At 39.7% G+C, this 22,727-nt stretch overlaps 1 protein-coding gene across 3 annotated transcripts in view; it reads right to left on the reverse strand.

Moving 5' to 3' along the window:
• Nucleotides 1–6,786: 6,786 nt before the first annotated feature.
• NUP98 (nucleoporin 98 and 96 precursor) overlaps nt 6,787–22,727 on the reverse strand; it is an 86,229-nt gene continuing 70,288 nt past the window's right edge. For all 3 annotated transcript variants that reach the window (XM_006064748.3, XM_006064746.3, XM_006064747.3), the window contains exons 24-33: nt 22,247–22,476; nt 20,644–20,910; nt 18,183–18,340; nt 17,246–17,389; nt 16,120–16,262; nt 12,577–12,798; nt 10,291–10,532; nt 9,678–9,832; nt 8,285–8,396; nt 6,787–8,175 (exon numbers count right to left, since the gene is read on the reverse strand). In XM_006064748.3, the coding sequence (XP_006064810.1) occupies nt 7,958–8,175; nt 8,285–8,396; nt 9,678–9,832; nt 10,291–10,532; nt 12,577–12,798; nt 16,120–16,262; nt 17,246–17,389; nt 18,183–18,340; nt 20,644–20,910; nt 22,247–22,476 (1,891 nt within the window). In that variant the 3' untranslated portion in view covers nt 6,787–7,957. The remainder of the gene's footprint in view (nt 8,176–8,284; nt 8,397–9,677; nt 9,833–10,290; nt 10,533–12,576; nt 12,799–16,119; nt 16,263–17,245; nt 17,390–18,182; nt 18,341–20,643; nt 20,911–22,246; nt 22,477–22,727) is intronic.

The following is a 22,727-nucleotide window of genomic DNA, read 5'->3' on the forward strand; positions in this document are numbered from 1 at the left end:
TATTTCTGGGCTTCCCTTGTGGCTCTGCTGGTAAAGAATCCTCATGCAATGCAGGAGACCTGGGTTCGATCCCTGGGTTGGGAAGATCCCCTGGAGAAGGGAAAGGCTGGCTACCCACTCCTGTATTCTGGTCTAGAGAATTCCGTGGAGTCCATGGGGTCACAAAGAGTCGGACACGACTGAGCGACTTTCACTTCACAAACTTAAAGTCAACTTACCAATATTTACATTAAAGTAAATGGTCTAAATACACTAATTAAAAGGCAGGGGTTGTAACACTATTAAGAGAATGAAAAGACAAGCTAGAGATTGGATGAAAATATTTACAAATCACATAGTCAACAAAGGACTTGTATCCAGAACCTATAAAAATTTCTCAAAATTGAACAATAATCAGATCAGATCAGATCAGTCGCTCAATCGTGTCCGACTCTTTGTGACCCCATGAATCGCAGCACGCCAGGCCTCCCTGTCCATCACCAACTCCCGGAGTTCACTGAGACTCATGTCCATCGAGTCAGTGATGCCATCCAGCCATCTCATCCTCTGTCGTCCCCTTCTCCTCCTGCCCCCAGTCCCTCCTAGCATCAGGGTCCTTTCCAAGGAATCAACTCTTCGCATGAGATGGCCAAAGTACTGGAGTTTCAGCTTTAGCATCATTCCTTCCAAAGAAATCCCAGGGCTGATCTCCTTCAGAATGGACTGGTTGGATCTCCTTGCAGTCCAAGGGACTCTCAAGAGTCTTCTCCAACACCGCAGTTCAAAAGCATCAATTCTTCGGCGCTCAGCCTTCTTCACAGTCCAACTCTCACATCCATACATGACCACAGGAAAAACCATAGCCTTGACTAGACAAACCTTTGTTGGCAAAGTACTGTTTCTGCTTTTGAATATGCTATCTAGGTTGGTCATAACTTTCCTTCCAAGGAGGAAGCGTCTTTTAATTTCATGGCTGCAGTCACCATCTGTAGTGATTTTGGAGCCCAGAAAAATAAAGTCTGACACTGTTTCCACTGTTTCCCCATCTATTTCCCATGAAGTGGTGGGACCGGATGCCATGATCTTCGTTTTCTGAATGTTGAGCTTTAAGCCAACTTTTTCACTCTCCACTTTCACTTTCATCAAGAGGCTTTTTAGTTCCTCTTCACTTTCTGCCATAAGGGTGGTGTCATCCGCATATCTGAGGTTATTGATATTTCTCCTGGCAATCTTGATTCCAGCTTGTGCTTCTTCCAGTCCAGCGTTTCTCATGATGTACTCTGCATATAAGTTAAATAAACAGGGTGACAATATACAGCCTTGACGAACTCCTTTTCCTATTTGGAACCAGTCTGTTGTTCCATGTCCAGTTCTAACTGTTGCTTCCTGACCTGCATACAAATTTCTCAAGAGGCGGATCAGGTGAAACCATATCAAATTTTAAAATGAGCAAAAAATTTAAAAACAACACAAGAACACACACAAAAGAAAAAAAACTGGGCAAAGGAATTTGGGCATTTAAATGAAGAAAAGATAAGAACTGCCAATAAACACATGAAAAGTGGTGAACATAATTATATATTAGAGACATTCAAATTAAAATACCAGTGAGATACTCCATATTTATTAGAATGGCTAAAATAAAAATATTAACCATGCGAATTGCTGGAGAGGTTGTGAAGCTACTGCAACTTTCATATAGTTGTGAGAATGCAAAAATAGCACAGCCACACTGGAAAATGGTCTGGTAGTTTTTTAGAATGTTATGCATATGCTTAGCCATATGACCCAGGAATCCAATGCCTAGAGAAGTAACAACTTTTATGGTCACACAAAGTTCATGCATGAATGTTTATAGCAGCTCTATTCATAACTGCCAAACCTATAAACAAACAAAATATTCTTCAGTGAGTGAGTGGATAAAAAACTGGTAAAGCCAAACAATGGAATATTTAGTATTCATTGCTAAGAAGAAATGAGCTATTAAGCTATGAAAAGACATGGAGGAACCTTAAATGCATGTTTGACGCCAGTTTGAAAGAGCTACATCCTATATGATTCCAACTGTATGACATTCTGGAAAAGGCAAAACTGTGAAGATAGTAGGAAGTTCAGTAGTTGGCAGGAGTTTCAGGAGACTGTGGGAGAAGACTCAACAGAAAACAGAATTTTTAGGGCAGTGAAAAGACTATACTCTCTATATGGTAAACACTCTCTATACCATAATGATGGATACATGTCTTTATACATTTGTCTAAACCCATAGAACTGACAACACTAAGCATCATCACATGTAAAGTAAACTAAGCACTTTGACTAATGAAGATGTATCAGTGTAGGTTCATCAAACGCAACAAAATGCTACTGGGGGAAACTATGCATGTGCTGGGGCAAGGGGTTTGTGTGAAATCTCTGTGCTTTCCACTCAGTTTTGCTGTGAATCCAAAACTGCTCTAAAAAAAATAAAATCTTAATAAAGTTTTTTTTAAAAAAGAGATGAAGTACTGATATATGCTATCAGATGGGGATTCCCTGGTGGCTCAGTGGTAAAGAATCCACCTGCCAGTGAAGGAGACTCAGGTTTGATCCCTGGGTTGGGAGGATCCCCTGGAGAAGGAAATGGCAACCCACTCCAGTTTTCTTTCTCGCCTGGGAAATACCATGGACAGAGGAGCCTGGTGGGCTACAGTCCATGGGCTCACAAAAGAGTTGGACATGACATAGAGACTAAACAACAACAACATAATACAGATGAACCCTGAAAACACTATACTAAGTGAAAGAAATTGGTAACAAAAAATCAGATGTTGTATGACTCCATTTACATTACATTGTAGAAAAACAAAACTATAGTGAAGGAGAACAGGTTGCCAGGAATAAGGGATAGGAAGAGGGTCACTGTAAAGAGATAGGAAAAGGGAGATTTTGGGGGTAATAAAACATTTTGTATCCTGATTGTGGGGTGGTTATACAAATCTGTATGTGTTAAAATTAACAATTGCACACCAAGTGAATTTTCTCATATAATAATTTAGAAAATAGTTTGTACATAATTAATAAAATCCAGGGTTATTGTACTTGCCAAAGGGGAAAGACAATGAGAGTTCCCTGGGGGTCCAGTGTTTAAGACTCCTTCCCTCCTGTGCAAGGGGCACGGGTTTGATCCCTGGTAGGGCCAAAACCAACAAAACGAAAACAAAGGTGGACAACGTGACACAAGAGTGAGTGTTGGATGGTGTAGGGTTGGATGTGGGGTGAAAGATGCATTTTTCTTTCTGTACCATTTTCAGCAGCGGTTATGCAACCTTTTGGGGGCACAAGGTTGTCTTACACTCAAATTACACTTAAAAATAACATTTTGCCGCAGAATACCTTTAGAGCAAAATAAAGGCTAAATTCAAGAGTGCTTCAAAACGCTTGGAAATAGCACCTGCATAAATTGACTGAATCAGTTATAGAAAAATTGGTATGTTTACCTGAAAAAAAAAGTTGAAATATTTCTTATATATAGTGTTTTGGGGTGAAAATGTTAGTTTGAAAAAATAATTATAAAAATTGGTAATTTTTAAAAAGGCACTATGAAAACAAAGAAAAAACACCTGAACAATAAGTGATTTAAGCCTCTATTTTGAAAATACTGGGCTTCCCTGATAGCTCAGTTGGTAAAGAATCCACCTGCAATGCAGGAGAACCTGGTTCAATTCCTGGGTCGGGAAGGTCCCCTGGAGAAGGGATAGGCTACCCTATCCAGTATTCTTGGGCTTACCTTGTGGCTCAGCTGTAAAGAATGCGCCTGCAATGTGGGAGACCTGGGTTTGATCCCTGGGTTGGCAAGACACCCTGGAGAAGGGAAAGGCAACCCACTCCAGTATTCTGGCCTGGAGAATTCCATTCCTGTATAGTCCATGGGTTCACAAAGAGTCAGACATGACTGAGCCACTTTCACTTTTGAAAATACTGAATCGTATATAAAAAGATAAGGACTGTGCCATAATGAATTTTGGCATGATTATTAGGTGGAAGCTTGATGGAAACTTTATAAAGGATAAATGAGGCTGATAACAACTCAATCAACAATCTTAACATCACTAAAAGTGGGACAGCGAGACAAGTGTCTTCCCAAGTGATGAAAAACAGCACCACTAATGAGAAGGACCATGAGTCTAATCAAGTCTCTAGATCTAACCAGTGGTATGTAGCAAGTAAGGCAGGTAGAGGCACAGTCAGTCTAATCTAGAAGCCCCGGCCCTCTATACTAAAGGACGAACATCTCAGGTACTGCATCAAATAAAGGGCATTTTAAAAAGAGAGAGAATTTATCAACCAAATGTGGGCCCTGTTTAGATCCTGATTCAATCAAATCAACTGTAATAAAATTTTACTTCTGAGACAACTGGGGAAATTTGAAAATTAGGATATTAGTTAATATTCAGGAATTATTCTTAATTGTGTTAGGTATGACAATGGTATTATATTTATAAAAATTTATGGTAGGAATGCTTTTGTATTGATGAAATGATGACCTCCCTTAGAAATCCCATTGGGGTGGGTAGGAGTAAGAATTGGGGTAAAGATTAAATTAAGACATAATTTTACTTTTGTATGGATGAAAATTTTTACAGTAAGATTTTTAAAAAACCCTTAGGAAAGCAGGAGAAATGAATTTTTAAAGCACAAGTTAATATATTACAATGTAGCACTCTGGTAGAACTCCAGTAAAACCATTAAGTCTGAGAGCTGGTTCTTTAAGAGACAACAAATTAAAACTCTGAAATTTTCTAGAAATACAAAGTAACAAAATGAGTCCGAGTAAAACTCCTAAAAAAGATGTTGGCTCTGATGATGCCTGCATTTAATCTCCGGGCTTCTGTTAACATTATTTTGGCATTATTCTAGCGTTGTGCGGAGGAAATACTTATTCTGCACATTGTATGAGTTTGTGGATTCCACAGCTCTGTTGGGTGTTGAGACAACTAATTCTTTTTATATTTTTGAGAAATTTAAAAATTTAAACATATATTTCAATGTAGTTTGAAATATAGGAGACTGTTCTTTAAAAAAATTTTTTTATTTTTATCTGTGCTGAGTCTCTGATGCTGCAGCGAGCTGGGCTACTCTCTAGCTGTGGTGCGTGGGTCTTTCATTGTGGTAGCTTGTCTTGTGCAGCACGGGCTCTAGGGCACTCAGGTTTTGGTAGTCGCAGCTCTGGGGCTCCAGCACACAGGCTCAATAGTTGTGGCGCATACACTTGGTCGCTCTGTGGCATGTGGGATCTTCCCAGATTAGGGATTGAACCTGTGTCTCCTGCACTGGCAGGCAGATTCTTTACCACTGAGTCACCAGGGAAGCATTGTTCATCTTTTATCATGAGCTTTGAACTGCGAGTCTATTCTCTGTGATGTAGTATAGCTGCAGTGATAAATACTTGATTTAGAGATTTTTTTTTTTAAAAAAAGGGAAAAACCTGTCCTGCGGATGGTGATTGCAGCCATGAAATTAAAAGACGCTTGCTCCTTGGAAGGAAAGTTATGACCAACTCAGACAGCATATTAAAAAGCAGACACATTACTTTGCCAACAAAGGTCAATCGAGTCAAGGTTATGGTTTTTCCAGTGGTCATGTATGGATGTGAGAGTTGGACGGTGAAGAAAGCTGAGCGCCGAAGAATTGATGCTTTTGAACTGTGGTGTTGGAGAAGACTCTTGAGAGTCCCTTGGACTGCAAGGAGATCCAAGCAGTCCATCCTAAAGGAGATCAGTCCTGGGTGTTCTTTGGAGAGACTGATGCTGAAGCTGCAACTCCAATACTTTGGTCACCTGATGCAGAGAGCTGACTCATTTGAAAAGACCCTGATGCTGGGAAAGATTGAGGGCCAGAGGAGAAGGGGACGACAGAGGATGAGATGGTTGGATGGCATCACCGACTCAATGGACATGGATTTGGGCGGACTCTGGGAGTTGGTGATGGACAGGGAGGCCTGGTGTGCTGCGGTTCATGAGGTTGCAAAGAGTTGGACACGACTGAGTGACTGAACTGAACTGAAGAGGAAATACTGCCCATATTTACAGTTCTTAACACTTCTAAAGACTAACCACTTTTACAGCACTGACTTTTCACAGAACGCCTCTGGTGAGGAAACAGAACAAATTCTTAGAAGGCCAGCAGTGCTCCATGACTCACTTGCTCAGGTTCACAGTTAGTGACGGAGGGAGATTCCCAGCTGAGTAACCCTTGTCCTCAGGGGCCCAAATGAAAGGGAAGCCCTGGCTACCAGGAAGATCTACTCAGCTTTCTCATCTCCTCAGCATCCCAGAAATCTTTGGCCTAATCCTAACTGGAAATTGCTCAATAACAGAACCAACCCACCAACCTACTTACTACTCATCAGCCTCATTTGGTCCCTCTCAAGAACAGCCCTGTGAAACAGCGTATCAGGGATCATCATCTCCTTTACACAATGGAAACTGAGAGGTGAAGTGCCAAGGTTTAAAAAACCCCAGAGAAGAAGAGCAAAGAGACTTTGAATACTAAATATATTCCACTGGGCAATTTGAAACCCTGCCCCATCCCCCATTGGGAGTCCAAACCCATATAAATAAATAAATGTACAGCAGTCAGGATTCATCAATCTCAACCCCCTCACCCCCAAATTGACCCTTATAAACCTAGCCTTTGATCTAGTCCGCAACTATTCTCTCATTAACCCATGGCCAGTCTCCCCCTTTAGACTGCAAATTAAACAAGGCCGTCATAAAGCTCCTTGGGACAACAAGGCTCAAAAACACAAAAGAAAGCCAATACCAAGTATGCTATAAACATTTCATTTTATTTTTTTTAAGAAAGTAGCTTCAGAAAAAGAGGAAAATAATCTAGATCGTTTATATATATATATATATATATATACTTTTTAATAAAAACCTTTACATAATCTTCATGCATAAAGACCCAGGCATGGCCATGTTGTCCATGATAGCCCGCACACCAGCAGTCTCCGGTGGTTACCTGGGGCTCCCCAGAGCTGGCTACAGTGTAGCGAAGGCCCCCTGCCTGTCCCTGAAGCTCAGCTTCTTGCCTGCCTCAGTGAGGGCTTTACCTTCTGCAACTGTAGATGGAGGGTGGGAAATGCTTTGGGCTAGAATGGGAGGGAAAGGGAGGGCTACCCGATCTACCATGTTTCATTGAAACTCTTCAGGCAAATCCAGGCAGGAGGCCTTGCCAGATGACTGAAAACCAGGCACCAAAATGAGTTCTGGGAGTTTCCCAGAGACATGGAGTCTGAGACCAAGGGCTCCTGCAGAGGGAAGCTGTGGTGTTCACGGGAACATTCAAGGCAGGAAGAACAATCAAGCCTTGAAGCCCCACGGCTCCATAGCAGGCACTCACTCTACCTTAAATGAGTCAGAAAGACCCTGTTCTGCTTCCTCAGTTCAACCCTCTCCTGATTCCAAAAGTCATGCAAATCATCAATCTACTCCAGAGATAGATTCTCTTCCTTCTGTGGATAGTTCACTTTTTAGGGAAGGTCCTAGGTCAACACATTTGTCCCAGCACCTGCCCCACTCCTTCTAAAGAGTCTGGGGATGAAAGGGCAGGAGTAGGAGCAGGGTTGCGGTTGGCATTGACAGTCACAAGATTCAGAATGGCTGAGGGAGGAAAAGCATTCCCTGGTTCTTTGGGGAATTCTGCCAAAGGTGCTTTATTGACCATTTCTAAAAAGGAAAAAAAAAAAAAAGAATGGCTCTTGAGGATGGTAAACAGAGACTTGGCTCCTTTTTTGGGGGGTTCCAAAAGCCCTTATGCTATGTTTAGTATTAAGAAAGCCCTGAACAACTGGAGGTTGCTGCTTGGGCAGCAGGAAGGGAGGGGAGATTCCACAGCCAAGCCAGAGAATGGCAAACAGGGCAATCAACTCGATGCAGGAGCCCTCTGTGTGGTGAGTGTGAACAAGCATGTGAGTGTGGTGGGAGGAGCCCAGGGCTCACTGGCTCCCGACAGTCAGTTCCCGCAGGTAGGACTGTGTGAGGCTGCGCAGTTCCTCCAAGGCATAGTCCTCAGGCATGGGGAGCCGGCCAATGTGGGGAGCCAACAGGCGCAAAGGGACTCGCTGAGGGTCTGGCGTTGAGTCGGAGGTTGCATCAGAGGCATGCTGAAGGCTCAGTACCACCCGCAGCAGGTTGGCTACACGTTTGGCCATGTCTGGAGAAAAGAGCAGAGTGAGCACCAAATGAAGGGGTGAGGCAGGGGTATAATAATCACAAAGACAGGCAGTGAGCAGGCAGGAAGGGAGAGAAGGCGAGAGGCTGACCTGACTGAGCCAGGCGGTCCTTGGCATTGTAACACTGGATTTGCTCTATCCTGTTGCACAGTGAGGTCACTTTGGTGTGCAACTGCTCGAGTTCATAACCTGAGCAATCCACCTACAAAGAAGCAGGGAAACCAATTAGGCCAAAGGAACTCCGATCATTCCAATCCTATCCACAGACTGGCTAGGCAACCCTCTGAAAAGAGAGTGAGGTGAGGGAGGGGAAAACCCAAGAAGCTGGCCAGCAATGTCATGTTCCCACCATCTAGCCTAGTTGCCGAAGACAAGACAGGATCTTAGCAATACATAACAGGAAAGCAATATAGTGTATAGGGCCTAGGACTGGGCAAGTTGTGAAATCACCATTCATGAACCATGTAATTAGCAAGCTTCAACAAAGCACCAAAAATCTATATAAATCTGGGTCAGAGACATGGTATTGACTTAAGAGCACAACAGTGAGACGTGGAGCCCAAACTAGCACTTAACTTAGGTCTTCTGACTCCAACTAAGAATTAGCACTTGATAATTAATGTAGATATCAACAGCAACTGTGATTTTGTTATCAACAGAAACCACTTCCTTTCCTATCACATTACAGTTGTTTAGTTGCTAAGTCGTGCCTGACTTCTCTGACCCCATGGACTGTAGCCCACCAGGCTCCTCTATCCACGGGATTTCCCAGGCAAGAATACTGGAGTGGGTTGCCATTTCCTCCTCTAGGGGATCTTCCCAAACCAGGGATCAAACTCACGTCTCCTGCATTGGTGGGCATACCATGGGCTTCCCCGGTATTACAGTTGTTGGTAATCTTTAAATATTTCAAAATTACAGTGCTAGAGCTTCTTATTTAGGATGTTAATAAAGCACTTATTACATAGCACAAGTTTTTAATACTTTGATAATTCTATCTTAATATAATTACTTTCTTTTGTAATCCTATATATTTATATCTTAGGCATTTAAAACCATTAGCGATCCATCCATAGGTGTCACCAGAATGCCCCCATAACACTTTCAATTTAAAACATGCCAAATATTATGTGAAAAAATTATCTACACTAAATCTCTGATCTTTACTGGATCTCTCAACCCAAAGCTTCTCACTTAAAACTAGTGGAAAAGGGTTGACAAGGGGAGGGGACTGACTAAGGACAAGTCTTAGGCATGTCCACTACACACTACTTAACAATAAGCCACAAAAAAATGTTTCAAGTTTTGATAGAGCTGTCATAATAGCTACATCAAATCTGTTCATCAAAACATCCCTCCTGCACTGAAAGTGCTATCTCTGTCAGTGAGTTTTTCAAGTTCTTGCTCAAGCCTTTGGCTGTCTCTATGGCTTTATGGGCCAGGGAAAAAGAAAACCAGGCCATGGTTTAAGGAGCTCAGGTACCTGCTGTATATGACGGAGCATTTCAATGACCCTAATGTAGTCCAGGTAAACAAGCCCAGATGTTTCCCAGTCCTGGATTAGGCCACTGCGCTCCAGAGGTGCCAGGTCTTCCAAGAACCCCTTCAGGTAGTCATAGTTCTCATTAATAATTGCATCTGAAGAAAGAAAATATTGACCAAAAGTGTACAGAGGAAGGAGATGGCAGAAATCCAAGACAGGATGAAAAGGAAAATTATGTTGGGTCAGACTTGAGAATTACAGTAGATATTTCAAAATTCTCTTAAAGAAACTGTAAAGAATTTCTGGTTTCAGTTTCCCAAAGAGCGATCTCTGGTGTTGCTAAATGAAACTCCCTAAACAATGAGCTTAACGCAGTTAGTGCCCATCAAGAATATTCCTGGCAGATGGGGACATAACAGATATTGCTATTGACCTCTGCCCTTCACCCTCACTAAGCATCTTCTGCACAGGGAGCTTTTACAAAGTGTGATCTGATTCAAGTCTGCCATGCTCTGTACCGATCACTGTCCCTGGCCTGACTCATCATGGGCTCAGAGGTTTGAAGAATTGGGGGTGATTCCAGGAGACACAGACCCTGGTCTGAAGCACTCACCGGAAGCTAAGTGCCGGATGACGAGCTTGTGGCACCTGTTCCAGTGTCCTGCTTTAAATAAGTAGAGGGCCTCCAAGTGCTTGTCGGATTCCATGTGTGCTCGCACTGCTTTGGCCTCATGAATCCATTCGGCGGGCACACAAAGCTTCTCGGTCAGGAAAGTCTCCTTAGCCCAAGCTTCAGGGGTCTCCAACAGCTGGCAGTGCCGGGTAAGCAGCTCTCGAACAGCCTTCTCCCGCGTGCTATAGGAGGAAACGTCAGCTGGGATAAATCTCATCCTTACCGACGGAGAAGGCTGCCTAAGACGGCTCAAAGTGGCCCCTGAGGCAGTCTCCTCAACTGCAGGTCCCGACCCATAGAGGATCACCTCAAGCTTCACTTAAGGTGACATACCAGCATTAATTTTTAAAATGAAATAGAACAGAAGCACATTGTATTTTCATGGTCAAAACAGTCAGAGGATGAATGCTCTTGGGAAGGTTGTCCACTGCCCCCGAAAGGCTTTGTCCTCACTGGCTCATTTCTCTTTTCTAACTGTACTGGAATATAGTTGATGTTGTACAATGTTTGCTATACAATGGTGTACAGCAACATGATTCAGTTATACATGCACATACGTTCATTCTTTAATTTTTCTCATATAGGTCATCACAGAATATTGAGCAGAGCTCACTGTACTATAGAGCAGGTCCTTGTTGCTTATCCATCTTATATACAGTAGAGAGTGTGTATGGGTTCATCCCAGCAGGCTCATTTCTTTGTTTCCTTTCTAGAACAGGAGATGAAGGATGAGATAGGGGAATTCTGGACCCACCGAGCAGTCCTCTGCAGTCCATTCTCAACCTCCTCTCTGCCCTTTCTCTCACATGGTCAGTGTAAGTAAACAAAGTTTTACAACGTAAAGTCCCTTCTAGGTCCTGTTTTTTCCCTTATAGCCATCAGGCTTCCTAATTCATTTTCTCTTTACTCCTAGACTTAGGCTAAACTCACTCTTTCTGCTCTTAAGTCCACTTAAAGAGATTTCTTCTTCTGGCCAAAGGATCTCTCATTTGAATTTCAGATCAAAGCTATTCTCATCTTAGATTCTTTTGTCAACGCCTAGGCTTTTTAACAACTCCCAGTCTCAGGACAACTGCCTCCTTTTCCCCTCCTCTTTAGGAAACAGGATCTGCTTTCCCACAGCCAGTCATCAATCATCCCATCAGCCAGCCTTCTACCATGCGAAATTCTCCAAGAGTGTATTTAAATAAACGCAGAGGGAAATTCTGGGGTCATTTTGCCTCCTGGTAAGGAGGAAGAGGAAAGAGAAATTCCTTAAAGGAAAGGTTGTGCTGGATGCTTTATATTTTTACTCTTTTAATTTCATAGTCACCTTTGAACAGAGATTAGCAATATTATGATTTTACAGATTAAAAAACTGAGGCCTAGAGACTATCTTGACTCTAAGTCAAAAATGAGTAAGTTTTACCCTAGGTCAAAGTGAGTACATGCTGAAGCCAGAATTTAGAAAGACCGGACTACAAAACAATTTTCCATGCCCTACAGAATGACAGATAGTAGAGTACAATGATTAAGAGCACAGACTCTGGGTTTCTTGAGTTGAAAGCCTCACTCTGCCATTTACTAGCTATGTGATCTTGAACAAAAGTTATCTAATCTCTGTATGCCTTGAGCTGCTCATCTATAAACAGACAATAAGAATGTCTATCTCATAGGTTCACTATCACCATTAAACAAGTTAATATATTTAAAATACTTACAACAGAATAGAAAGATATATAAAAACATTATATAAATTATGTAACAAAGCATTAAGTATTTTTGTTCTTAGTAATATGCCATGCCGCTACCAATAACAAAAAACCTCCGGCTTTATACAGTTCACAGCAGGGAGTAAAGGTGTTTCTCTGGTTTTCATTCAGGAAAGAGAACCAAAACATTATGCATCTGGGCAAGATTGTATTGGTAAATAGGTAAACAAAACACTATCAAACTTGAGGAATGGATGGCAAGGGAAGAGAGAAAGCCAGTGGACAGAGACAAAGAAGCGGTACTCCTTGTCAACCTTTACAGATCCACTGAAGCAACACAGCCAGCATTACTTCTGCATAATTCTAAACATACCACATTCAAGGAATTTGTGCCTAAGTTAATGGGATTTTTCCACCCAGGTATATCCTTCCTTTCCACTTATTTCCCATACCGATTTAATAGGTGTTTAGACTGATTCCTTTGTTGCCCTGTAGGGCTAGAGGCACCCAGTGCATCTGATGGCTTCTCACTCACCTTGAGTTGTCAATGTGCAGGAGGACAAAGATGGCCCACTCCCAAAGGCCCTCACTCTCCAGTTGGCCAGCGTAACTGGCCTGCAGCACACCCTCACACTGCTCTGAGAGATGGGTATAGTTAAGAGCCCGCAGCACCTCCCACAAGTGCCAGCTTAGGCGATAGTCCAAAGGATCGGCAGTTATGCTTCGAGGCTCCAGCAGCTGGTTGAGGTCATAATGTCTGCAAAGGAGAATGTGCTGAGTTACCAAACCCAGTCAGCAGACCACCTGCACTGGATAGGTTAACTCTTTCAGCCACAGCTTAGAAAACAATAAAGGCAAGTACCCTAGAGCAGAAGCATCATAAGCCTTACAGTCTTCCTCCTCTAGGTTTAGCCAGATTACAGATCCTACCAAAAACCAAGGAACTTCCCATCTCAGGCTCTTCTAACAAGTCTGATGGTATTTCTTTGGTCTATTTTTACCATTCTGGTACAGGAAGTCTTCACAACTTTCACCCTTTAGTGTCTTTTCCCTAACCATTAAAAAAAATTTAAGTTTCCTTAGTGTCTTTCACATTGTTCTACTATCTGAAGTTGCTGAAGTGCTACTTCACCTGTTTATCTGAACACCTGACTAGTCTTAATGATGGTTATGTCCTTCCTTTTGCTTTACAGTTGGTATTATTCTTTATATAGAAATCCAAGTACCCAAGGTTTGAAAGTCTCTCTAAGGCTTTTGCTTTTTCTTCTGCAAGGGGCCCAAGGATCTCAATGATTCTGGACCAGTTTGTGTGTGATGTCCTTAACTTCCAAATCCCAGACCATAAGAACAGTAAGAACGAAGATCCCATACCCACAAGCTTTAAAGATCTAGGCGTTGGTTTATTTACCAACCAGAGTGTTTCCATTTCACCTAAGATCCCAGACATTTCACAAGTACCTACACCTTGCCAAGTAATGAGTAGTTTTTTTTGCCCAGTACTGTCAAACTGAACTTTGTGTGATAATGGAAATGTTCTATAATCTGCTTTGACCAATAAGATAGCCACTAGCCATGTGTGGCTATTAAACACTTGAAATATGGCTAGTGCAAACGAGTAATTAAGCTAAGATTAGGATTTTCTATCTCAGTCTGGCTTTGGTTTCTGGCATATTGAGATATATGCTTTTTTTCTTCCTCTTTTTTCTTTTTTGACAGTAAAAGAGGTGACATACAGTAACTATACATATTTAGAATATACAGTTTTCGCAAGTTCAAACACATATATACACCTGTGAAACTACCACCAAGATCAAGATAACAAGCTAACCCATCACCTCCAAAAGGTTCCAGAAGCCCCTCTGTGATTTCTCTCTCCCGCCTATCCCTACACCTACTCTTCCCACACAACAACTGATTCCTCTATCATTATAGATTAGTTTGCATTTTACAGTATTATATAAATTGAAATCAAACAGTAGGTATATTTTGGGGAAGTATTTTTTTTTTTTGGTCTCTTCAAAACTAAGTAAAAGTACTTTATAATTCGCCATTGCTGCTGTGTGTTATCAACAGTTACTGGTGAGGTAGTCTTCCATTGTAGAGATGTACCACAATTGGCTTATCCAATCACCTATTGATGGAAACTTGGGCTGTTTCCTGTTTTGAACCTTTACAAATAAAACTGCTATCAACACATACACAGACATATATTTTCATTGCCCTCAGGTAAATACTTAGAGGAGTATAATGACTGAATCACATGTATGTAGGTGTATGTTAAACTTTTTTTTAGCTACCAAACTCTTTCCCCAAGTGCCAGTATTATTTATATTTTCCCCTAGCAGTGTTGAGAATTTCAATTGCTCCACATCCCTGATGACATTTGGTAAAGGTCTTTTAAAAAATTCTAACCATTCTAATTGATGGGTAGTGGCATCCCACGACAGCTTTAATTTGCATGTCCCTGATGTCTACCAATGTTAAACAACTTTTCATGGGCTTGACATGTAGATCTTCTTTGGTGAAGCATCTTTGAAATATTTTCCCATTTTTAAACTGGATTGTTCTCTTATTATTGAGTTCAAAGAGTTCTTTACATGTTCTGGATAAAAGTTCTTTATCAGATATATGAATTGAAAATATATTTTCCGAATCTGTAGCTTGTCTTTTCAATCTCTTACAGACATTAAAAAAGAATAAGGACAAATTACAAATAACTTTATGCCAATAAATCTGGTGACTTTGGTGAAACAGAAAAATTCCTTAGGAAAAACAAATGAACAAAACTGACTCAAGAAAAAAACTATTACAACATAAAAAAGAACTATTAGATACCCCCATTAAAGTGGTGGGGTGGGGGGCGGCGGCAAAAGATTTCAACAGACATTTCAGGAAGATATGTAGATGGTAAATAAACACATGAAAAAACACTTGCCATCATTAGGTATTAGGGGGAATGCAAATTAAAACACAATTTTAGTTATTTGTATTTTACAACAAGAGACTATTATTCTAAAATTAGTATAGTTAATTTATTATTATTTTTTTAATTTTATTTTTAAACTTTACATAATTGTATTAATTTTGCCAAATATCAAAATGAATCCACCACAGGTATACATGTATTCCCCATCCTGAACCCTCCTCCCTCCTCCCTCCCCATTCCATCCCTCTGGGTCGTCCCAGTGCACCATTAATTTAAAAGAAAGTATTTAAAGATCTGAAGTGAGATGTGAGCTACTACTTCTGACTAGAGGAAACTGCTCAGTGTTTCTGATATAAGGTAAAAAGACAGCTCTGAGATAGTTTAAATTATTTGATTAGATATAACAACATGTTAATATATTAATTTCTTATTAAGCACACAAAAAATGAGACACTACTATATGCCCACTAAAATGATAAAGTTTTAAAAGCCAATAATAACAAATTTTGAGGATTTGGAGCAATTATAGATCTTGATGGGACTTTTAGACACAAGTGGTCACAGCAGCTTTATTCTTAGTATATCCTAAGAAAAAAAAATTGTTCACTAATAAATGAATAAAAATTAAATTTCTGATATACATATTAATATGGATAAATCTCAAAATCACCATGTTGGGTAAAAAAAAAAAAAAAAAAAAGCAGGCACAAAAGATAACATACAGAATTATATAAAATTCTGTAATAGCAAAGTAATCTACAATAATGAAAAGTCAGTAGTTGTCTAGGGTGTGGACTGACTGCAAAGGGACATGAGGGAACTTTTGGAGGGTAATGTAAATGCTATCAAATAGTGATGGTAGTTACATTACATTAAAAAATATGAAACCACACACTTTATTATCAATAATAAAAATTGTATCTCATTGAAGTTGATTAAAATAATTTTGTTTTTAAAATTTTTATTAAAATATAATTGATTTAAAATGTAAATTTTTAGATTTCTAATTCTAGTTCCCATGCTCTTTGAACTCCATTAGTTTTATTTTGTGATTAATATAATCTTATGGCAATTTGACCACATATAAAAGGGAAAGAACTCCCTAAGGTTCATGGAGCCCTCAAAAGTGATTATAACACATGACTGATTTACCTGTCACTGTAGAGTTTTAAAAGGTGAAAGCAGACATCTTGAAGAGGTCTCTGTGAGTCTTGCTCCTCCTCTACCACATATCCAGAGCCCTCCAGGTATGAGGGAAGTGGACAGCAGGCATATCTGTCACCCTCAGAGGTATTCTGAAGTTAAGAATTTGATAAAACAATACGTCAGCTCCAAGTATGTTTCACTAGATGATATTATGTCTCAGTTACTCAGATGTGTATTAAGAATGGTGTGACATCCGCTAAAGGACTGTTTCAAGGATTTTAAACTTCATTACACTCTGTTTTTTTTAGTGTTCTTTTTTCCCTGACAAATAATTCTGGCAAACGATATCAATGACAATAAAAATTAACAGTAAGAAAAGAACCAAATAATGGCATTAAAAACATTAAGAATACTTTAACCTCCAAATACACAAGGAATATGAAATATTAATATAATGATATTTAGAGGCAAATTTCAGACGTGCTAATTTGGGGCTATACTAAACACAAGGTCAGGCTGTAGCTCAGGGAATTCCTGAAGGAATAAAACAGCATTAAGAATGAAGAAAAACCCTCTGATGATGGTGCAGGAAAACAGCAGTAAGAAAATAAATTATGGGATTCCCTGACAGTCCAGTGGTTAAGAATCTGTCTTGCAAGGCAGAAGACACTGGTTTGATCCCTGGTCTAGAAGATCCCACATGGCAAGAGGCAGCTGAGCCCGTGTATCACAACTACTGAAGCTCACATGCCCTAGAGCCTGTGTTCCACAAGAGAAGCCACCGCCCTGAGAAGCCCGCACACTGCAACTAAGGAGTAACCTTCACTCGCTCAACTAGAGAAAGCCTGAGTGAAGCAACAAATACCCAGCGTAGCAGAAAATAATACAATCACTTAAAAAAAAAAAGAGTAAATTGTGGAAACTCATTGTATTAAGCAAAACATAAGCAGATATTTGAAGAAATTTCCCATCATTTCCTGTGTCCATTTCAATTTTACAGTAATTTCAAAAAAGTAGTTAGAAAAAAGTATTGTGAAATGATTTGATGGTTTTTTTTCCCCTCTGGAGTACTTTTCTAGTAAAATCAGAACTCCTACCAGGACTCGTGCTTGGTTCTACTGGATACATGTACCTGAAATGCTTCTTCATACATGCTGAGCGCCTTGGAAATGGAAGCTGTTGGTGGAAGCAAATACCAAAGATGGACAGCCAGGGAGCGTTTCCAATCCAACTGGGAGCACACATTGATTTGCTTCTGCTCTGAGAGGTGCCACACCTGCAGGAGGCAAAATCACCACCACAGCTCTACATTATATGTTACCTTGTTATTGCCCAGGCTTGCATGCTGCTCACTTATTTAAGTTGCATTTAAAATGATTTAAATAGCAGTGTTAATGGCCCAGATATAAACTACAGTTCCCTGGTGGCAGGTGACTGGGTGGGCTGAATAGGAGGCACTTAGACAATAAGTGCGCTGAGAAGTGATGAGAACCACTCACTGCCCACAGTGGTCAACTTTCTAAGATGTGAATAAATTCTGATCAGTGACTATGTTTTTGGAAATTGATGGCAAGTAAAACAGGTAGGCAGGAAGAAAACTGGCTTAAAGTCATTATGATACATCATACATAAAATGAAAGAGAAGTGGCTATTAAAAAAAGAGAGGCCAAACAACATGAAAAAGTGTCCATATTCAGTAAGTTTCCAAGAAAAGTTGCAGAACTATGTATAATTCTATTTGAATATATACAGGTATAAATGTGCATGTTTTATATGTCAGAATATACTTAAAATATGTCTAGAAAGACAGATAATGAATTATGTTATCACTATTATAGGGGATATGGCAAATTTTAACATTTTAATTTCTATACAACCAGTATTTTCTTCCCCCACAATGTACATACTGTACCTTTCTAATTTGAAAATATTTCTGCTCAAAGTTAAATACAAGTTGCTTAGTTACAGGTAACAATGTACAACTTAAAAGATAGCTCTTTGCCTTAACTTCAAGTAATTCTGAATCTATGAAAAAATTTATGTGAGTTCACAAGAAAAGAGGAAAATACCGGTTTTCCAGCCAAGAGGGCAAAGATGCGCAGTCTCTCCTCCTGGATGAAGCAGTCAGCCTGGAGTTGATGCCAATCCACCAGCTGCATAGTAAGCAGCTCACGAACTGATTGGCTGCCAACCAACTGGGATAAAAGAAGAGCAAGACGATGATCACCTACAAGAGAAACAGAAGTTCTTTGGTGATGCTGAGAATTTATAGACTTGGAAAAACACTTAGGGGCATTATCTTATTTCTTCTGGTCCCCAGAAACACCTCTGACTGCTTTTGGCAGTAGTGCTGAAAGACTGAGTAGAAAATTTTTGACTAGGGTAGAAAATCTTCAAAGTAGCTTAACCTGATTACATACAGACTGTATAGTACACAGAGAATTAGACCATAAATTAAGAGAATAATTCTTTGTTTCATCCCTAACTGACCTCCTTGAAGTCAATGCTCCTTTTCCTTATCCTTTTGTTTTTGGATATGGGTCAGTGCTTATATGAGTAAAGTATGATGTCCTGACCAGAAACGAAGGCTCTCATCATAAAGCGTTTCCTTAACACACTAGAGACACTTGGAGGAAAGAAATCATGCATCAGGAACACATCTGGAAATATGTTAATAGGTCAAGCCGTCTCCCTGCTTACCTGTATACAAGTAACCAAAACATGACTGGGCTATGATTCATGCAGTAAATGTTGCAGCCCATTTGACCATGAGCTGCTAGTATTCTAAATGAATCACAATAAAGGAAAAAAGGTTATTTCTGTGTATCTACGGACAAGTTCTGATAAGAAACTGGTATATCATATCTTGACTCAATCATTAAGGTCATTTTTCTTGGCTCTGATAACCAATTTAGCTTCCGCCAATCCTTGATTTTTCACATAAGACTTTCCTGAATGACAAGAACATGTACTTGAACAAATGGAAGGAGTCTAGAAAACTTCAAGTTGATTTTAGTGTATGGTGTGATGTAAGGATCTAAATTCATCTTTTAAAAGTGAACATTCAACTATTCCAGCATTATCTGTTGAAAAGATTGTCCTTTTCACATTTAAACTATCTTGGCACTTTTTTGTAAAAAATCAACTGACTGTAAGCACAACAGTTTTATATTTGGATTCTCATTTCTGTTCCATTGATGTGAACGTTCATCCTTATGCTGATTCCACATTGCTGTGACTGCTGTCCCCAATCTTAGGGTGAAATCATCCTGTCTTTTCAACATTAAGTATGATGTTAGATGCAGTTTTTTTGGTATATTTGCTTTGATATCAGGACAATAATGTTGCCATAGGTGAGGTGAAAAGTCCTCCCTCCTATTTTCTGGAACAGTTGTAGAAAACTGATATTCTTTTTTTCTTCTTGCAGCAATGTATGGCTTGCAGGCTCTTAGTTCCCTGACCAAGGACTGAACCCGGGCCCTTGGCAGTGAAAGCCTGGAGTCCTAACCACTGGACTGCCAGGGAATTCCTTTGTATTATTTCTTCTTTTAAAAGCTTAAGTGTATTCACCAGGGAAGACATCTGGGCCTGAGCTTTTCTAAGTGAAAGCTACAAATTACTAATTCAACTTCTTACAGATCTATTTAATTTTCTACTTTTTCTTGAATTTTGGTAATTATACCTTCCTAGGAATTTTCAATTTCATCCAAGTTGTTGCATTTGTTGACACAGAATTGCTCATAGTATTTCCTTTTCTGCAGTAGCGATGGTCACTCTTTCATTCCTATTTTTGGCAATGTTATCTTTCCTCTTTTTTTCACTGTCAGTGTAGTTAAAGATTTATAAACTTTCTTGATCTTTACAAAAAACTAACTTTGGTTTTATCAATTCCTCTACTGTTTCTATGTTTTCATTATCACTGAACTCTGTTCTAATCTTTAATATTTCCTCCTCCTACCTTTGGGTTTAGTTTTCTCTTCTTTTGCTAATTCCTCAACATAGAAGCTTAGATTATAATTTGAGGAGTCTCTTCTTGTTGAGTAGGTACCAAGTAATGCTTCCTACTGACAGTGTTTTAAGTATTATATATTCTTGACTTTGTTTAGTTATCTATTATTTATTGAATCTATCAATTATTGAAAGTGGAGGTAGGAAGAGAAGCAAAAGTTTTTAATAAGCTAAAACATAGTGCCTTGCCAAAAAGCTTAATCTTAGAGTAAGAAAAAAAGGGGAGGAGAAGTAGAGTTTGTGCTTATCTACATTTTCTACTTTTACTGCAAATGCATGTGTAGCATATAATATTAAAATAACTTTAATTAAAATTTAAGATTTAAGGTTATAAAAGGAAAACCAGAAGGCAGAGTCCCTACCTATTTTGGAGAAACCAGAAATCTTGCTGGGAAGTTTATACTTAATATTCAGGTTAGAAGAAAAGGGCAAACCCACAATTAAGAAAAGGGCAAACCCACAATTAAGGGTAGGGACAGTGAATAGGAAGTAGGCAGAAGTGCAAAGGACTGTATGTCCTACCTGACTGCTGGGCCAGGGAGCAGGCCTCACTGATCCTCTTGCCCGTGAGGTAGCTGAAGACAGCCTCCATAGGGTTGTCTTTTCGGGTCAAGGAGACTTCTTCCTCAATTTGAGGTGAGGCAGTACTGGACAGCCAGCGAGAAAAAGCTCTCCTTCGCTCCAGAATCTGAATGTATTCACTGGGCTCATCCAGCTGGCTATCAAGCTCCTTTAGGTGGCCCCACAGAGCTTCGCATAACGTCCATGTTAGGCTCCAGTGCTTCACAACTAAGAAACGGACAGGAAAACAATGAGATGACACAAAGTCATACAGTAACTACAGAGAGGGGATCACTTTAATTGTGGCATTAAAAATTACATCAGTTAATGAATACCCCCAACAACGACTCGAGTTGCCTTCTCTGTCTGCATCTCACTCAGCTGTGTCTTACAAGCTCCAGAGGTGTGTGGTGTAACTGCCTGCTTACTCCATGTTTCCATGGCACTTACAAACAAATCTATCTCTATGCTCCTTTAAACAGACTCCTCTAGCCTAATTATGGCTAATATAGTCTCAAATGATAAAGAAAAATCCTCTGATTTGATCAAATTTTGTTCACAAATGCTTTATTAAGAAAATAGATAGTGCTCTAAGAACTTGTGAAGGATTATTCTCTGCTACAGCCTAACAATTTAGTGAGCTTAAATGATACTGTTCAAATGTCCTTAAGAGTAAACCAACTCTATCTACACAACATAACTACGATAGCTACCATTCATTTTACAGATGAGGAAACTGAGGTATGGAACTTTAAGTGACTTGCTCAAAATTACAGGCAAGATGTAACAGAGCCAGGATTCAAATTCAAGTAATCGGAGTCCAATTCTTAGTCACTATGCTATACTGCCCATGGTGAGGGAGAACAAAAAGGGAGCACTGTTTACCACTTTATGCTATTCACCAAATATGCACTGGGATGACAACTCACATATTTGAAGAGATGAGACGACTGAAGCAAACACAAAGAAATGAACATAAGCAAGTTCCAAAACGTGTGGTATAGAACATTCTAAAATAGTGCCCATTTCGCAATAAAAGTGATATGAACTGATGTGTGCAACATGTAATTTTTCTACAAGTTAAACTTTTCTAATTTTCCTTGAAATTAAGTGCCCAAATTAGAAAAGCCCTTAATCAAAGTATGGGTTCAGAAAAACATGGTCACAATCGTTATAGAAAGGTCATAGTGAGAGAGGACAGGAAGAGAAGTCATAATCAACAAAGCTGGTGGGAAGAACAAGTGGGACTTGAATTAGACACGGAAGAATGAGTAGGACTTAGGTAGGAACTCTATGTTCTCTGGGTGGGGTAAGAGATCCAATTTCATAAATTCATGAGAGGAACTGGCTACAGTTCCTCTGAACAGTGGTGTAAAAGTGATGATAAAAAATGATAGGATTTCTCCCTGTTTGAGATTCTGTTCATCGCAACTCAACTACAGATTAAGTCCAAGCTCAGGCATCCACCCACTACACTGGCATGAGGAAATACATCCTGCTATGAACGTATGCTGCTACTCCTGTTCCTGGGACATCAAAAGTTAGAAGCATGGTCCATACTCACTTTGTGGTTCCAATAAATCTCTCGATGCTTCCTTAATCCAATCTGCATAGTCATGAATGACAGCAACTCCCGGATTGGGGACAATAAGAGGACACAGCTCATCCACGTGAACAGTGCTATGTTTTAATTTAAGCTCCAGAGATGTCTGGTATAATTGCAGGTCTTTGTCCAGCTTCTTTTGCCTCAAACTAAGTTTTTCCAAATGAACTTTGAATGGAGACTCAGTTAGGCTACAAGGGCAAATTAACAAATAAGACAGAAAATAAAGACAGGTGGCAGAATGTTCCTACAATAAAATCTTTCTTTTTATCTAATTACAAAATTGGATACAAACATTCTACTGTGATTTTTAAAAATTCTGTTTCCTAATATCAAACTATAAAGGATTATCCATAGTTTATACATTTACCTTATTAGGTCAAAGATACAAAGAAGGTGCTTTATTGAGAATATACCTTATATATTAAGAAATTACAAATAT

The sequence above is a fragment of the Bubalus bubalis genome, chromosome 16, assembly GCF_019923935.1.
Source record: "Bubalus bubalis isolate 160015118507 breed Murrah chromosome 16, NDDB_SH_1, whole genome shotgun sequence".
NCBI classification, from domain to species: domain Eukaryota; kingdom Metazoa; phylum Chordata; class Mammalia; order Artiodactyla; family Bovidae; genus Bubalus; species Bubalus bubalis.